The 18,573-nt window shown below is 36.8% G+C and overlaps 1 protein-coding gene across 1 annotated transcript in view; it reads right to left on the reverse strand.

The window, feature by feature from the left end:
* Nucleotides 1-1,742: 1,742 nt before the first annotated feature.
* The window catches only part of LURAP1L (leucine rich adaptor protein 1 like), a 42,763-nt gene continuing 25,932 nt past the window's right edge, over nucleotides 1,743-18,573 (reverse strand). The window contains exon 2 of the mRNA XM_033124082.1: nucleotides 1,743-2,977. Within this exon, the coding sequence (XP_032979973.1) occupies nucleotides 2,603-2,977 (375 nt within the window). The 3' untranslated portion in view covers nucleotides 1,743-2,602. The remainder of the gene's footprint in view (nucleotides 2,978-18,573) is intronic.

Raw genomic sequence — 18,573 nt, forward strand, 5'->3', positions numbered from 1 at the left:
CTTATGGTGCTGACAAGATCAAATCCTCTAGGTCAGAGATTAGTTATGGGGATTCTTTACTTGAAAACGCATTCATTCTCTTCAGACCAGGGATGGTAATTAATGTTGTTTAACTGAATATTCCCCTCCTCTTAGTAAAATCAAGTATCAAAACATTGTTGGCTTACATGTGACTCCACATATATGTGTCCCAGACTGTATTTGGTGACTTTTGAAAAAACAGGCATAACTGGGAAGCACATAAAATATGGAAACTCATAGAGGTAAAAAAAAAAAGTTCTTAAGTATTTTGCCAATGTTCATTACAGATTCTTTAAAATATAACATATAAATGAAAACTATTGCGCGTACTTCTTTCATATTATACTCTTATGCTTTTTCATTTCCTTTCCACACAGGGGAAATTTATAGAGGGCATGGGATGGACAAATAGCAGGGGAAGCTGCCTTGGAAAAGGAGGGTGTAAATGAAATTTGCCAGATTGAATTTATAATCTGAAAGTGTGATCTGAGGACAGACATGTCTTCAGCATGCCTGGCTTGATCTAGGGAAACGTTGGATTGTGAAGGGGTTAGAATTTGCCCTTGATACCTCTCACACTCTTGCTGTCTGCCCACTTCCCTCTTTTGGGGGATGGGCTTGCAATGCCATAGACATATGATTACACATTTCATTACTCTCTGTTCGAAATTCATCTGTCTTTGTTCTAAGAATGCTTTATTGGTAGGTCATAACTCATACTCTTGGATTTTAATCTGGTAAACAATCTGCACCAAAATTACTTGGTTTAATTTCAGATTAAAACTGAACAAAATAGCCAACCAACCAGCCTTATTAGGTTGGATGTAAAAATAAGCAGAGAAGAGGAAATATATGACGAGGGACAGTTGGCCTGTGGCCAACACCCTGGTTCACCTATAGGCACAAACTGACTCCAGACATGTGATGTCAGGAAAGGGTTCAGAAAGCTCAGAATTGGAAAATGCAGATCCCTCTGACTGGAAGGAAAATATTTGGTCACTGTTTTTTTTTTTTTTTTTTTTTTGTCACAGGCTTATATTTGCTTTCTCATCTACACTTTATTATTTAACTTCAATAGGTACGAATGGGGTTACGGATGGAGTGTTGTTAGGAATAAGACAGGCCCAGTTCAAATCTGAGCTTTGACACTTTTCTGGGTGATTTCACCCAGTTACCTACCATATATGTGCCTGAGTTTCCTCAAATAGAGAAGGGACAGTTCCCACGTCATGAAATTGTTGTGATGAGCATTATACGGGGCAAATTGTAGAAAAGGACCAGTGTAAAATATAGACCCTATAGGTTTTAATTGAAAAATGAATAATATATGTCCAGGAAACAAACAATACATTTGACAAGTATATAATAGGTATGTAATAACAAAGGAAATTTTTGGGGAACCATATCTTGAATATGGGCATTTTTCAGTTATACATAGGAAGATTTTTGGATTCATACTGTGAAATACTAAGTGCAGAAACATGGATCATTACAAAAAACAGTTGGAAATCTCACTAGATGCATTCACTAGGAATCATCAAGGCAAAAGAAATGTGGAGGATTAATAATAACACATCAAAACTAAATGTTCACTACATGAGTTTAATTTTCATGTCATTGCAGAAAGCTGAGAGATTATGTATCCATCGCAGGATGAAAGGATATTATATTAGAATTCATAAATGAATTCTGCCTCCCAAGCTATCCATCCATCCATCCATCCATCCATCCATCCATCCATCCATATGTATATATCCACGTTTTTGCATATCCTATTAGAACTGAAAAATGTATACAAGTAAATGTCAACAAAATCTCAAAACACACTTTAATTTAGGACACCTTAACTTCTAATCACCTTCACGTCTGATCTAAATTATTTGCAATTTAGGAGAATCATATATATTATCAGACAAGTTAATCTACAGTTTGAGTTAGAATTACTGATGACAAAATGCTGATCTACAGTATGAACACAGTTTGAGCTGAACAGAATGCATATATTTGGGGCTTCCAAATGATTGTCATAAGAAGTGTGTGACTAAAAGGATTGTTGACTTTACCCTAGGAAGTGGTGGCCTAGAAATAATGCCCAACTTTTATCTCAAACATTTTGTTCAACCTGATACACAAACAGTAATAAACCTCAACTTCTTCTGGAAAATGAAACTTTGAACCATTTAAGAATACAAGCAACAAAATTAACTGTTGTTAGACTTTGGTTTATTGTAAAATTTAGCAAAGTTTTTCTTGTAATCCCTGACCCCTTGCTCTGAAAACAAAAGTAAAAACATAATTATTGCTTATTCTTTCCCCCTTCTTTATTTGTGCCATTATAAAAGAAGGGAGAAAAATCATTGTAATAAATAAAAATAGAGATATAAGAGAGAAAGATAAATCAGTCCAGATCAGAAATATTAGGAGCAACAGAAATATCATCAAGCAGTTTCAAAATAAGCTTTTTCCCCCCTAAGGCTGTCATATAAAAAAAGAAGAAAAAATCACACCAAAAATATAGCAGCGGAGAAGAAAGATAAATACGAGTTAATTGCACACCAATCCCATGCAAAAAACTGGGTCATTAGCCAAAGCAGTAGTATTCAGAATCCAATTTGGGATGCTTATGCAATGCCTGGGAGTCCTCTATTATGGAGCTATCACTGAATTGGTCCAAGTCTGACGGGGTCTGATGGCCTGGGACATCATCTGCCAAAGTGTCCAGGTAGCTTCCCACAGAGATACCATCCAGCCCATCACTGCCATCATGTAGGCTATTGTAGCTGCCACGCAAGGAGGTGCTCTGACTCTCCAGTAAACTACACAGGCTGCCACTGAGACTGCTACCTCGGCTAGTAATCGTGGCTTTCTCATCAATCATCCACTTGATGGACTCAATGCTCTCATTGATAACGAGCAACTGGCGCATGAGCCTGACGTCTGTGGCTCTGAGATTAACCTGTGGAGGAGAGGGGGAAAGGAAAGATATGACAGTTACTCGACATCTTTGAAAGACCCAAAATTCATTTGGATTCTGTCTTCTTCAGTCCATAATCTTAAATTTACAAAATTAAAATATAAATTCTCTTGATCTCAAGCTGTTTTGAAAACTGCTGACCGATGGTAGGAGTCATAATCAAATAACTCCCTTCCTGCCAGACTCCGAAAAGGACAGTAAAACTCCCACTGCATTCCCAATCCTGACCAAGATGCCTGGAAATACCATATCGAATGTCAGCATCTCTGCTAAGAAACTTATTCTCTCTCTGGCCAGATTAATGGTTTATCCAAGTTTACTTGGGAATATGTGTGTGGATGCTGAGAGGTGGGGAGAAGAAGAATGTGGAGAAATTAAGGATTCGTCATATCATCATTGTAGCATCTCCTATTTTTTGAGTGATAACGTGCCATGCATCATTATAAAACCTCAACATCCATTATAGAAGCAATCCTGTACCACAGGTATTATTATATTTACCCCCATTTTACAGATGAAGAAAAAGAGTACAGAAAAGGTCTGTTCTCTTTATGACTATATTGACATACATGTAGTACTGAATAATGCTTTTATTTTTAAGAGGAACCAAATTGCTTTAATATTGAATCCAAAAGGGAACCAATACAATAGGCTGATACACATTAAAAGATGAAGTGTATAGATATTGAAGAGTAGATCTATATTATTATTTGTTTCAGAGACCTCAAGGGCAACCCCGATCAAAATTGGGATATGAGACTCTGAGAAGGTTCTAAAACTTCCCTAAGTGCCTTCAAGGTGTGTAGGTCTTCTGGTAGTTCTCAGTGAACTTCAGAGAAATGTGTCTTCAAAGCCACAAGGCTTTGTAGGCCTTACAGTTCAATGGGAACATCAAGGGTGTGGTGATACTGGGGAAGGTGGGGAGGGGAATGCTGTAAGAACTCTCAGGATTGCCCTTGTTCTTGGAGTTGGAGAGACATAGCTCCTATAAAGTCTCCAGTGCCTGGACTGGGAGACAGGGACACGTTTGGCCACTAGAGGTCCTAGTCATTCATTATGGCTTCAAATGGATTCCTCTTCTTTCAGTTGGGGTCTTTAACCCAAGAGGCTGGGCTTTGTTCATTCTCTCTTTAAGATCCAGGGCTAGGGCCAGCCTGGTGGCTCAGGCGGTTGGAGCTCCATGCTCCTAACTCTGAAGGCTCCCGGTCCCATTCCCACATGGGCCAGTGGGCTCTCAACCACAAGGTTGCTGCTTTGACTCCCACAAGGGATGGTGGGCTGCACCCCCTGCAACTAGCAACGGCAACTAGACCTGGAGCTGAGCTGCACCCTCCACAGCTAAGACTGAAAGGACAACAACTTGAAGCTGAATGGCACCCTCCACAACTAAGATTGAAAGGACAAGTTGACTTGGAAAAAAGTCTTGGAAGTACACACAGTTCCCCAATAAAGTCCCGTTCCCCATCCCCAATAAAAATCTTAAAAAAAAAAAAAAAGGATCCAGGGCTAATTCAGATTTGTGGGTTTCTAGAATTAGTCATGAGTGACTCAAGCCATAAAGGAGAAAGGAGTCTATTGTCTTCAAATGTATGCATTCATATTGTAAAAATATTTCCTGGTTAGGAGTTAATCCATAACTGATGGTGAACTTTGGATTGTGTGAATCTGATGAACAAACATTAGGAGAGATGGAATTTCTACCAGTGACTTCAAAGATGTAAGATCACAGGTTAAAATATACATGGCTAAATATAAAAAGTGCAAAGTACAATTTAAAAACCTTAATTTTGCTAGGATATTGAGTAAAGTGATTTGGGTGATCTCCTTATCTTCTCTGCGAAAAGCACCGAAAATAAATTCTGTAGAAGGTAACCAGTGAAACTCATTTCTCTCTGAGGTGTTCACGAACAGAAGGGTGTGAATTTAGTAAGTCTTGAGATCGTTTTTTACTTCTGATGTCATCTCAATGAATTTGCAGTAATGTTGTGTTGGGGAAGGAGGCTTTCTGGCAGTCTCCATGTTCAAATTCACCCACACACCCCATGAGCTATTAAAATACTGCTCAAGTTACATGAAATATAACAAATATTTAGAAATCAGTGACAGTTTACCTCAGTCCCACGAGGAGCCTAGAAAATCAATATTAGCCAAAGTCTTACAAAATTCTTCAGTTAGGCATCAGTAGCTGATAAAACTCACTGCGCCCATTGTAGGCATGGTACAATGTAAATGTGACCATTTCCTGAGAGCACCCCAAATGAACCACAGCTGCATTTGTTCACATCCCCACCCTTTCCCCTGAAAGTGTTCCAGCCCATAGCCAGCTCTGGGTGTTCTCCCTGTTATACTTCTGCCCCTCACTTGAAATACCTTTACCCTCTTCCTTTCTAAATCCTCTCCTTTCTTAAAGTCGTACTTCTTCCATCAAGCACTACTTGCTGATTCCAGCCTCCTCTGCGGTCCTTTTAGTTTTGTATCTCATGGTATAGCTTACTTTTGTACTGCCTGACATTGTAATCTATTACTGTCTTTTAGCCATTTCTTCAATTAAGCTTTAAATTCCCTTAAGAAAGAAACCATGTCTTACATTTCTTCTATCTCTTCAGGTCTGTCATAAGCATTGATTGATCATTTTTTTTTTCTTTTAAGAAATAGCCATACTTTTAGGATCTGTGGAAGTTCAGCTCTTAAGACATGAATAATACACACACATTCCTAGCATCTGTGTCACTCAGGGGTTAAAACATACTTCGGGTGATTTTTCGCAGTTTCTGTCTGAGCTACACAGTGGCTGCATCAAATAAAAACTTTTTAAATGTTACTGAGCACTATGAATAAGAGGGGAGTAGACTATGAAATAACAAAAGCTTCCTTTAACCATGACATGATTTATTTAAATGAAAAGAAAAATTCTTTTCTTCTGAAAGCAAACATTCGCAGGCCATTGAACCACTGATTGGGGAAAAATATGAAGAAAGCAAGTCAGCTAGAACGTGTTGATCCGGCTGATAATGATTACAGATTTACTGGGTCTAACTCTGTCCTCCCTGTGCAGAGTAAACAGCTTCCCACGGTGGGAAAATGAGGCCAGCCGGTTCACACGGTTACCCGTCCATTACCTGGATGGAGCTCCAGGCTGCTTGCTCCACACTCACTGCTTTCTCTTAGAACCAAGGAGTGGTTATGCTGCTTCGGATGAAACTTGAAAGTAAGAGCAATCTACCACAGAACTAAATCACAAGGTCACTTCTGTCTCCAGTACCTGCCTCACCTTTCCTCATTATTATTCATGCCAGTCCTTATGAAGTCTGGCCATCCGTTAAGAAGAGAGTAGACTTGTCCCGTTGGCAGGAAAACAGTGGTTTCTTGTTTATTCTTCCCTTCATAATATTATGACTAGTTGAAATCATTTCGCTTATTATTTGCTTACGTATTTTCTGTCTCTTCCATTAGTATGTGAGTACCACAGAGTGCAGGGGACTTGATCTGTCCTGTTCACCATTTTGTGTCCAAGACCTAGAAGTATCTCATAGGTGCTTGATTAGTATTTAATCAAGGGCTGAAAGGTGGTTTCAGGTTGGATCATCTGTCAGGAACACCCCTCCCTTGGGTTCTGTGGGCCAGTGGCTGTGGGCCAGTGATTTATGACTTGAAAGGAAGGAAAGAGGCAGCTTCTGGAAAGAGCATTTCTGTACTGAAGCATTCTCAGCATGCAGTCCCATTCCTATTCATTAACAAGACTGAGAAAAGGGTGCAAGGCTGTTCCTAACTTAAATATACATATTATGAGATAGTATCTCTGAAAGGAAGTGGACCTGAAGGTGTGAATCACTCTTCAAACATTATTCTGTTTGTTCCGAGGTGATTACTGGAACTAGCACAGCACAGGTGTTCTGTAAACACATGGGGAAATGAGTTAAACAGAGGGAACAAATAGGACATTTACAGAGACAAATACACGTCTGCACTAATTGATCTGAAGAGGTGTGGGTGTCCTTTCCTCTTTTCCTCTTCATTCTCTCCCACTCTGCCCATTAGTTACTGCAGTGCGGTTCATCCTCAGGCTTAAGTCTCTCATGCTTCACGATTGTAGCAGAATAGATCTGGACTCTAGACAGAATAAATGCTGAAATTTCATGTCGTTTTTGAACAGGTGGTGAATTGGGTGTGTGGTAAAATTTGAAATGAGGGATCTTCAAAGAGCAAATGTTCTTAATAATAAACTTTTCCTGATCTATGTTTCCTTCCAGACTATCATTTTAATCCTGAAAGAACACAAAGGTTTTGAACTGGCTCAATAGAATCCAAGAAAGAGAGAATGTGGTCAAATTTGCAATTAATAAGGGACTTGCCAAACAAGTCAACTTCTTTTGTGGCGTTGCAGGAAGAACACGGTACAGGGTTCTGCCACTGCCACTGCCTACCTACCTGTGTGACCTTTGCGCAAAGTGCCTTGGCACATAGGACCGCAGTTCCATATACCTAAAAACAAAATCGTGGGGTTTTATTTTGCATTGAGCAGACTCAGTGGAGATAGTAAAGATGTCTGTGAACAAAGACTGATTTCTGCCCAGTAGTGAAGACTTAATTTGGCTGAGGAACCCAGTTATCCCTTTTGTCTGCTTTTCCTATTGAGGTTTCATCTGAGATGTTATTTGGTAAGAAGATTCTGTAGATAAGGTCATCTCAAGATTCCCCTCCATTCTGACATTCTCTCCGATTCTTTGTCATTCCTGTGGCCATTGGATTACTAAATTGCATCTGCTATGAGAAAAGTGTGCAAGCTATAGAGGAGACAGAACAACCAATTTTGCTGTTCAGTATCTCCAAGAAAAGATTTCACTAATAAAAACTCATAGCTAAAGCCAGAAGTTCGAGGTTTATGTGAATTTTTATCACCTTATCAGAAATTGTGCTGTAATAGTAATTTTAGCTGTTGACATTTGGGTTTAAATAAATATCATATTTTTGTTCTGCTCCAAGGTAAACATACATATCATCTTTAAGATGTCTATATATTAACTGCAGTAGGCACATGAGCTGCTGAATTGCATCGTCCAGATAGTAACATTGTTCCCTTTTTTTTGTCACACTGCAGGCTTGGATAGCACCATGTACACATCTCTCTCTCAAAGCTCTTCTTCACTATTTTTATCCTTTTATTTATGAAAATTGACTAATCAGACAAAAGCAAGCCATCTCTTAGCCATGCATTCCTACTGTAAAACCCACAATATCCATGACCTAAATCCCAAATGTCCAGCAAGCTGTAATATGAATTAGAAGCTAGACAGACTACTTTGCAAGCAAGTCCATAATCATGTACATGAAGAAAGCAAAACAGATTAGATTTGCCTTTTAACGTGATGCTCTAATCCATGTTTCAAATTAGAAGAAACCAATCAGCATTTTTTTTTCAGATTTGTAATTGGTGGAAGGCCTCTTTTCTAGACATATTTATTTTAAAACAAAAGCAAAAAAAATCAAAAGCATATGCATGCATTAAAGAGCTGTTGGAAAGGTGCTTGGAATATTGTTTTTCCAGCAGTTTATTCCAGTTTATCTGCATATTCACTTTGCATAACCTTCTTGGGCCCAAATTTGCTTCCTCTCCGAATTTGACCACATCCTCAATTTGACAATCACAGAAGATTTTCTGCCTACCCATCCTTAAAATTTCTGTCAGTTTTATTAATAGCTTTATTTGTAAAGCACTCCTCTAACTCGTTTCTCAGGGGTCCATAGGATATTATTGTCTATTTGCAGTCTCAGAAGACATTCTGCAACATTTCCACCCACTGCTTTTGGTTTGGAAAGCTTCAGGAGAAAAGCCTGCGGCCATTTACAAGTCAGTGCTTTTCCACCAAAGTTTTCCTCTGCTTTCTCAGCCAGTTCAAAATTTACAACAATATTTGTGTCTTAACTGGTCAACAGAGGATTCCATTTTTATATCAGTGAACTTTGTCTTCCTCCATTTGTTTTGTTTGTGTGTGGAATTGAACAATAACACAGTTCACTCTTTTCCCCAAATTATAGAAGACTAGTTTCCCCAAAGACTAAATTACATATATAAAAAGCACTGTTCTCAGCACAGCTGACTGACTGATGTTGTTTTGATAAATTAGGAAGCTGCATCAGGTTTATTTGAAAGGGGCACATATGACTCCCCTGAATCTTAAACATAAATTCCTGCCTGCTCATGAAATCTGTATAGTTTCTGCGGGTGAGTCCTCCGATTAACAAAGTAAGACAGGGAGCTTTTCAGTCTTATTCCATCAGGTTTTAGGCCCAACTGATACATGGCTGCCTGTGCAGTCAATTCCTTTTCCATATCCTAATACAGAAAAACTCTTTCCCTGAATGCTTTCAATATGTACATGCAAAGTGTAAGCAACTGAACTCAAAATCATTTGGAATGATGTAACAAAAACATGGACTCCCCACACTTGTAGCTGAGAAACTCACATATACAGGCCAGATAAAAAGTGTTTCCACTCATTTATAAGAAATGTTCTTTCTGTGTGTGCATTTTTCTAATATAGAGCTTAAATAGTATTATTACATGGAAGATTAGGATATGGTAATGTGTCCCTCTGTGATACGTAGTAGCCGTGCTTACACTGGAAGGAAAGGAAGGGACAGGGTGACGTGATGGTAAATAATCAACAACTGGCTCCCTGGGAAAACTACGTGTGTGTGTGTGTGTGTGTGTGTGTGTGTATAATAGAAATTATTCAGATACAAAACATGCAGCACACACTTTACAAATAATACTAAAATATACAACACCTTTCATTGTAAATCTCATATAACTAATTGATTCTCAGAGAATGCTTTCATTCATTTTTGCTAAATTCTTTTTGTTCATGTTTCCTGAACTGAACCTATGGTTGCAGTTCAACCATACTTCAACACACAGAACTGATCCCGATCCACTAACTCTTTTCTCCGTAATTTTCTGTCATTAAATCTGATATGTGATCTACTGTGAAACTATTTTTCACCCTAGTGCAGATTATATTCGTTAAACTGAAACCTCTTTCAGTTGCAACACTAGCTATGTGCCTTAGCACTAGTCATGCCTGAACTATACTCATTTGACAGTGAGGTGAGCTTCTTTGCTAAATTGGCTAACAGTTTTTGAATACGTGAAGAATATTTTCCAATTTTTTTGTGCCGTTGATAGTGTAATAGCTAAAGATATGACACACCTTTAAATTTAATCTGCAGTATTAACATTTTTCCCATCACTGTTTTATGACAAAATAAAAGTTAAGTTCTGATTTATAGTGTTTTCCAATTCTGTGCTGTAACTACTCCTAGCATGGTCAATGTCAAGCTAACAATGTGATGTCACATAGGGTTGGTATGAAATGCTCAATAGCACAGCATTATATAGTATTTTCAACCTATAGCTACAATAAATGTTTTAAATAACCTCAAGAAAATACTTAACAGTAAAATGCAGTAAAATCATTATAAAGTTATGAGTTTTGAGTATTTATTGCCTTATTTTTCATATAACTTTTTAATTTGTAGGTTTATATAAATGCTTTGTTTTAATAATGACTATGACTAAAAACTAGTTCATAAAACTGAAAATTTAACAAACAGCTCACACACCCCAGTGGCAGTTGGCTTTAATACACCCTTGAAGGTACAGCATGCAGGCTTTACCTAATCTACTGCATTTTTGTGATAAATAGATTAGAGACTTTCATTTGCCCCCTTAGGTCGTTTTCCTATATAAGATTAAAAGCTCAATGGAATTTTATCTTTCTCACTAAGAATTTGAGGAAAATGTAAAATATTTATGCCAAAGTTATTAGTGTTTTTTAAGGAAAGGTTTCAAATATTAATATAAATTATTCTTTAAGCATCATTGAGACATAAAATGTACTTGGAAAGGCAGTAATCGACATCTAAAACTAACTTTAGCATTTGCATTTTTATTATAATTTTTGATGGATGTATTTCTAAACTATGCTACATACTTATCTATGTTGGTAAACAGAACCAAGCAGAATCAAGTAGTAAGGGACCATATTATAAACAGCATTTCTAATGCAGTTACTCAGCAATGAACTTAAGGGTTGTTGAGCAAACAGGACTCTAGTCCTTTCTTTACATGGTTCTAGATATCCCTCCCCAATCAAATACTTAATCTTCTCTTTCAGTAATTTCTTGATGTTGGTATTAGATCTGTTTGTCACAGTCCTTATGACTCCCTTTTCTTCTTCCATCTCCAGTTCTATTTCTAAGTACAGTAGTACTTCAGTACCCTAAGTTTTTTGTCTTTTTTTTTTTTCCCTATCTGTTGAGTAGGGAGGAACTGAATTGCAAAGCAAATGGATCTTTGTACTTCTTAGAAAGTAGCATTAACTAGTGAGTAAAATTAAGTGAGGAAGCAGCCTCTGCAACAGAATAAAGTGCCTGGGCTTTGCTCCACAGAATAGTGCTCCTCAATCTTTAATACGCATATGGATCACCTTGGATTCTTGTTAAAGTTCAGATTCTCTTCACTAGTTCTGTCCCCCTGCATTTCTAAGTTCCCCGTTGATGCCAATAGAGGTAGGCAACCTCTAAGATATCTCCCAATGACTCCCTCTCTCCTGGTATCTTTATTTTTGTGTAGGTCCCTACCCTTGAGTGTGGACTGGCCTAATGACTTGTTTTTTAAGGAACAGTATGGCGAAATGATGGGATAGATGTGACTCCTGAGAAAAGGTTACAGAAAGGTCGTGGTTTCTGTCTTGGGCACCCTCTCTTACTTGCTCTGATGAGAGCCATCCTTCCGGATGTGAACTGTTCTATTGTGAGATCTGCATGATAAGGAACTGAAATCTCTGGACAACAGCTAGTAAGAAGCTAGGCCTGCCAGCTGCTACAGGCTACCTGAATGAGCTTGGAAGCAGATCCCCCCAGAATCCAGCCTTGAGGTGACTGTAGCCCCAACTGGCATGTTGATTGCAGATTTCCAAAGAGACCCTGAGTCAGAGGTACTCAGTTAATCTGTGCCCAGACTTCTGACTCCAGAAGCTGTGAGATAATGTATTTGTTGTTCATGTTGCTAAGTTTTAGGGCATTTGTTATGCAGCACGACTAACGAATACACCAGTGCTTTTGGTAAATGGACTGCACTTTGAGTAGCAAGGGCCTAGACATATTTTTACTTGTTTGTGTATTATTAATATTTTGGGTAATGGATGCTGGATCACTCTGTTTGTGGAATGCTACACTACTGAAAAATTGTTTTATAGTTTGAAAAAAGTAAAAAAAGTAAAGTAGGTAAATTTTTAATGATGGAGACAAAAAGTGTTCATGGAAAGTCAAGGTCTTCATTGAGGAGGCCATCTGCATCTCCCACTCAACAACCTTCCTTCTTCCTATGAAAAGGTGGTTTACTACTTTGAAGAAGAAATGAGAGACTCAGATATAGCACAGATTTAGTTACTTTAAATTCCCAGTCTAAAAATTCCAATGTTGAATATGCTAAGGAAACTGATGAAAAATCTGGTCAACATGGAAGAACAGGTGGGTAAAGTAAGCAGAAAGATGAACATTCGAAGAATCAAAAGGAAATACTGTAAATCAAAAACACTGTAATGTAAATGAAGAATGCCTTTGATGAATATATCAGTAGACTGGTCACAGCCAAGGAAAGAATCAGTGAGCTTGAATATATGTAAATAGTTTGAATGCCTCTAAGAATATGCTGAAGCACAGCCTAAGAGGCCCATTGAGGTATTATTTAATTATCTATGTGACCCATTTACTACTAATTTGGCCCAGACTTACGGAGTTATAAATTGACTTACAGATTTGTGTCTGGAAGACATGAAAATGACTTCTGTCTAGTTAAAAAATAAATAATCTCACAGGCTATGGCTTTTTTGTCCTGCTGGACATTAAACACTTTGCCTCTAACTTAACAAAATGATTTCACAGGTCTTTCCTGAGAAAATATACCATCCATTCCTCTGATTCTCTTTTGAGCCAGCTATACCATTACAGATGGAAATGGAGTTCTACAGAAGGTAACCTCACAGGGTGATCTGATCATGAATTCCTAACTGGGCAGGTCATAGTGGGTAGTCACACCCCATGACTTCTTTAGTGAAAGGCTTATCTTTGCCTTAAGCAAGTCCTGTCCATTGCTTTTGTGCATCTGGGTTAACACACCTTTAAAATAAGCCATAACGACTCTCAAGAAAGCACATAATCTTAACTATCCTGTGATCCATTCCCCACCTTGCTTTCTCCCACCTTCAATGTAATCTTCCTTATGTTCTCTCCTTAATTTCAAATGCATAAAAGAAACTATAAACTGTCATTCTCTGGAGCATTTGAGATCTTGTTTCCCAGCAATTGATGTCAGTTTTGGTTCAGGTAAACTCTTGTGAAAATTCTCTACAGGTTGGGGCGTTTCTTATACTGTGTGTTTCCCTGAAAATAAGACCTAGCCGGACAATCAGCTCTAATGCATCTTTTGGAGCAAAAATTAATATAAGACCTGGTCTTATTTTAATATAAGACTGGGTGTGATATGATATGATATGATATGATATGATATGATATAATAAGACTGGATCTTATATTAATTTTTGCTCCAAAAGACGCATTAGATCTGATAGTCCAGCTAGGTCTTATTTTTGGGGAAACATGGTATTGATACCATCTTGCTGGTTCTCTCACTGAATGAGCTAAATAAATCTCTGACATGTGCTCCCTCTATGTTTATATGAGAGTCATGTTTTCAACTTCTTGAAAATTATACTTTGATGGATTTGGAGGTTTCTCCAAAGATTTTCAATATACTCACAAGCTAGAACTCGTTAGTTAAACAGAGTTGCCCAATTCCAGTAAATTAGCCAATTCCAGGGACTCGTAGATACTGAACCACTAGGCCAGTCAAGGTCGCATAATCTGTAAATTATTCCCCATTTGGAGTAGCAATAATTGACAGTGTAGTTTCATGATGTGATCATGTGGTGATCCCCATTAGGATGATAAGAATCTGTTCTCTGTTGGGTGAGAGATGACACAAAACATGATTGGTTGGTCTATATTGTTTGTTATTGGTGAGCTCAAATCCATGGAAAATATTTCTACTGATAAGGAGAATAAACCTTTGAGAATGTGTGCTCTGTGTTTCCTTGTGCCCTGTGCCTGAGGTGGTAAAATTGAAGTTTCAAAACCCTGTGCCTGAGGTGGTAAAATTGAAGTTTCAAAATCCTGAAGTTTCAAAATTGAAGTTTCAAAGTCCTATCTTTAACTGAGGAAAAACTTTTACTGCTCACTGCTAGGAAAATGAAATAGTTTCCTACTTCTAGAGTACATTAATATATTACAAAGTTTCTTAAGAAAAGTAAATTTCTAATTATAGAAGCTAATAGATACTTGCAAAAATTTAATATTCTCAGATTTTCAGAAAGTGAAAAAAGAAAACTCTAATACACTGAATGTATTGACTTTTTTAAGGAAAAAAAAAAGACAGAAAAAGCAGAAACAAGAAAAAAGAAAACAAAAAACATTCCTTACAGACAATGCTAGTTCAGAAGCATTTTTGTAGAAGAATCAAAGTGAATCTTCAGACATGAATTGTTTGGTAATTTTAGGTTGTAAATAGTTAAATGTCTTTTTCTTGATTTCTTCAGTATAGAGAATAAACCTTATTTTATTTTTTGAATTTTGGATTTATTTTCTCATAAAGAGACTAGTTAATATTAACTTCCTAAATTTCTTGTATTGGTTTACTGATAATCAAAGATCGAATATTGAAACACTGGTCCCTAATTTTTATGGATATCTTTGCTTTTTATTTTAATAGTAATAAAGGGACTATATCTTTGGGTCACTATAAAGAACATATAAATTTTGTCAACTACTAAGGTGTGAAGAGTAGGTTTTTGGCTGTGGAGATCTTGTGTAGTTGTAAGCTTTGCTGCACTGCTGAAATGCTTGTATATGACAGGCAGTGATTACTCTATTTCCAGTTTCTCTCTGAAAGATTAGTAAGTTTTATTAAAAATTATGGCTTATCTGGGTGGTTGAGACTACAGTGGGAATAATCATGAAAAAGAACTATAACTAAAATAAGGTTTTGTATATCAAAGAGGAGAGTATTTTTGTTCTTAATTAAATTGTTCCAGAATGGGAAAGAAGAAAGTGAGGGACAGAACTGGACTTGATACAGATAGCTAGATATACAGAAAAAAAACAAAAAGCTTTGTTTGACTTGAATTATAGTACCTACAAAAAATAATTCTGAAAATAATAAAACGTGTAAAAATGTTGGTAAAGTTTGCTCAGTTTAAGGTGGACTTATTGGAAGATAAATTTTCAAAGGAGCTTGTGAATAAATGACTGCTGAATACTATATTAAAGCAAAGTTAGAACTAGGTTTTTTTCCATCTGTTGAAATGAAAAATTGTCATAGAAGAATTTGCTTTGCTCTTAACAAGAGATAGTAAAAGGTTATTCTTCTGTGTTATCTGCCCAGATAGCAGAGATTCCTTATCAACCTGAAAATTTTCCGTGCTTTGTGCTGACGCTGGCTTGTCCTTGCTTTTTTCTTTTCCTTTTTTTTTTTTTTTAGGGGTGGGGGGTTGTTTAAAATTGTGTTGTATTCTTACTCCAAACTATAACCATTCATTGTTTATCGACACATATGATAGTGTTTTTAATCAAATAACTAAATGTACTCAAATAATATTGAAACCCTTTTAATTTTGCCTTCCCAAGATAAGACCCTAAATTAAAGGGGAAAAATTTTTAAGATGTCTTTGAGGTTTCTGCAACAGCCCCTGGGCAAGTGATTTAGATGAAGACTGCTAGATAGCAGTAATAGCAGCTATAGTAAAAGACTGGGCATGCCTGTGTTCCAATAAATGGAATTACAAAAACAGGCAAGTGGGATTTAGGCATTCTGTTGCCCCAGGGTCCCAGTGTTACAGGTATTTAAAAAAAGAAAAAGAAGAAACCCAAAAAGGCACTTCCAGGTGAATTTAATTCAGTATATCTCTCCTAAACGAATTATTTGACCTCTGCTCCCCTGTTTCTTCCTTTATCTTTTCCATCCTGATATTCACCTCATTAAAAAGTTTAGTAATCTTCAGCATATACTTGAGTTATGTGTATGAGTCATGTTTTTAACTTTTTTTTTTGTTGTTTGAAAAATATGCTTTGATAGAATCACATAACAGCCACAGGCGGAAATCTTGTTAGGCCCAGCACAAATGCAGATGGCCCAGAACAGTATAGATAAAGCAGATGATGGGAAGGAACTTAAAAACTGTGACTGCTGTAATAAAACTTTCTGTTAAATATCTGTTCTAGGTTTTTTTTACTTCCTTTTACCCTTATTTAATCACTTCTTAGCTACTATTTATTAGAAAAGTTACCCTTATTGCATAAGAGAACATTTATACCCTAGTAAATTTAACACTTCAAGAATAAATAAGTTTAATCTTTTCAGTGTGAACCAACGTGAATTCCCCGAGGACTGGATTTGCTCTTTATTTCCAATGGTTTAATCGCTCTGGGTATGTGTGATTCAGCATACACGGGAGTATTGTGATAATTCAGTGCCCTTAATCTTAAACTGTTTACATTTTATTTTCCACAAATAGCTTGATGATATCTCTGGCGCTACAGATTATCAAGGACTAAATTTATGTGCTACTGTCTTCAGTCTTTCAGAAATTAAAGTGTTTAAACTGCCCCTTCGCAAGATACCATTTTGAAAAATTGTGTTTGATTTATTTTCAATGAAATTAATTACAGTCATTGAAATGATACCGCCTAAAATATATTCATTTTCCCAGTTTAGCATTCTCCTACAATTGTAGTCTCATTAATGTAGATGATTTACCAGCATATGTGAGAGTTTGCCCTCCTTTGAATGTAATGCAATTTGTCATGTTTATGTCTATATTGACCCATTTCCATCAGAAATAATATGCAAAACATTTAAAACAGTAGTGATGGCTGATTTGTTATTTATTTACACCAGTGATGCCCTGGGACCCAACTACCTATTGATCGTGTGCTCAGTGAGAATAGCAAGGAAACCTAAAATTTTAGTTCTAGTCTTGGTTCCATTACTCACTTAACCTGGGACTTGTAACAAGTCATGTAAACCACCCAGGCCTTTGTTTTCCTGTTTGTTAGATGATAATACTGAAGATGATCTTTAAAATTCCTTCCTGCCCTAAAATGTCTTGATTCTTAGATACAGCACTTAACAGTATATGATCAGCATACAGTTTGCCAAGAAAAGAGATTTTTCCATGTGTCCAACAGCGTATTTGTAATGATCTTAGAGTTTTACTCTGGGAGGTGACTATGTTGGTACAAAGAGTTTGCATATGAACAAAAGGGATATTTCAAGATAGAGAATTTTTGAATATAAAAACAGATTACAAAAAAGTGGTAAGCAAAAACTCCTCTACAGCAGTGGGTTTATCCTGTCCTTTAATTCCAGTTTCTAACTAGGATTATTAGTACATGGCAAGTCAGTACACATATAATGAATGAAGAAATGGATAAGAAAGGAAAAAAACAATAACACAGGAATATATGTATATGGTAATGTAGCAGAGAATAAGTATGGGTTGATTTTCTTTGGGAAAAGAAGGTATATGTCAGTTAAACAATGAAAAAATAAGATGGATTTGGATGTAGAGAGACGTGTATGAATGGCCTATGTCAAGAAGGGCATTGTAATTTGAGCCTGCAACGAGGAAAATAAGCAAAGGCCTAGATATGTAAAAGTTCATTCCATGCTCAGGAAGTAGCAAGCCAACCAGAGGGACTGACGATCTAGAATGTCATAGAAGGTAAAGGTGGAAAGGTAATTTGGAACCATATTCTATCTGAAATATTGCGCAAGGGGAACTCTGAGAAATGTTGGGACAGTCTGTCCATTCCACACTAGAGCTCACCATGTTGTTTTCAAAAAAAGCTCTTGATCAGAGCATTACCTCACTGCTATGCTCTAGGTTACTGACTTCTAACTGACCTCAAAAGAATGTAAGGGATCAGGCATCTACATCTTCCCTGAAGTGGTCTCTCTAAAAAGATAAGTGTCCATCGGATACCCTACAAAATCTTTACAACACTATTGATCACTGCACTGTACACCTGAAGCTGAACAATAATGAATGTCAACTACAAGTTTATATATATATATACACACACACACACATATATATATAAATATATATACATATATAAATATATATACATATATACATATATATAAATATATATATATACATATATATATATATATAATGTAAATAGTTACAAGAAGTGGAGTACAGCACTAGGAATGGAGACAGCGGAAATGTAATGGCTGTGTGTGATGTCAGAGGGATAGTGGATGTGGGGAGGAGAGTTGACACAGTGTGAGGGATATAAATGATAAATATCTAACTATTACATTGTTTTGTGCACCTGAAACAAAAAAAAAAAAAAAAAAAATATAAGGGGGTTTCATTAGCATTTTAGGCCCGTTCTTTAGTGTGGGCAAAAATTTATTAATTGCAACAACAAAGGATATTAAAAAATAATTT

This window comes from Rhinolophus ferrumequinum, chromosome 12 (genome assembly GCF_004115265.2).
Source record: "Rhinolophus ferrumequinum isolate MPI-CBG mRhiFer1 chromosome 12, mRhiFer1_v1.p, whole genome shotgun sequence".
Taxonomy (NCBI): Eukaryota; Metazoa; Chordata; class Mammalia; order Chiroptera; family Rhinolophidae; genus Rhinolophus; species Rhinolophus ferrumequinum.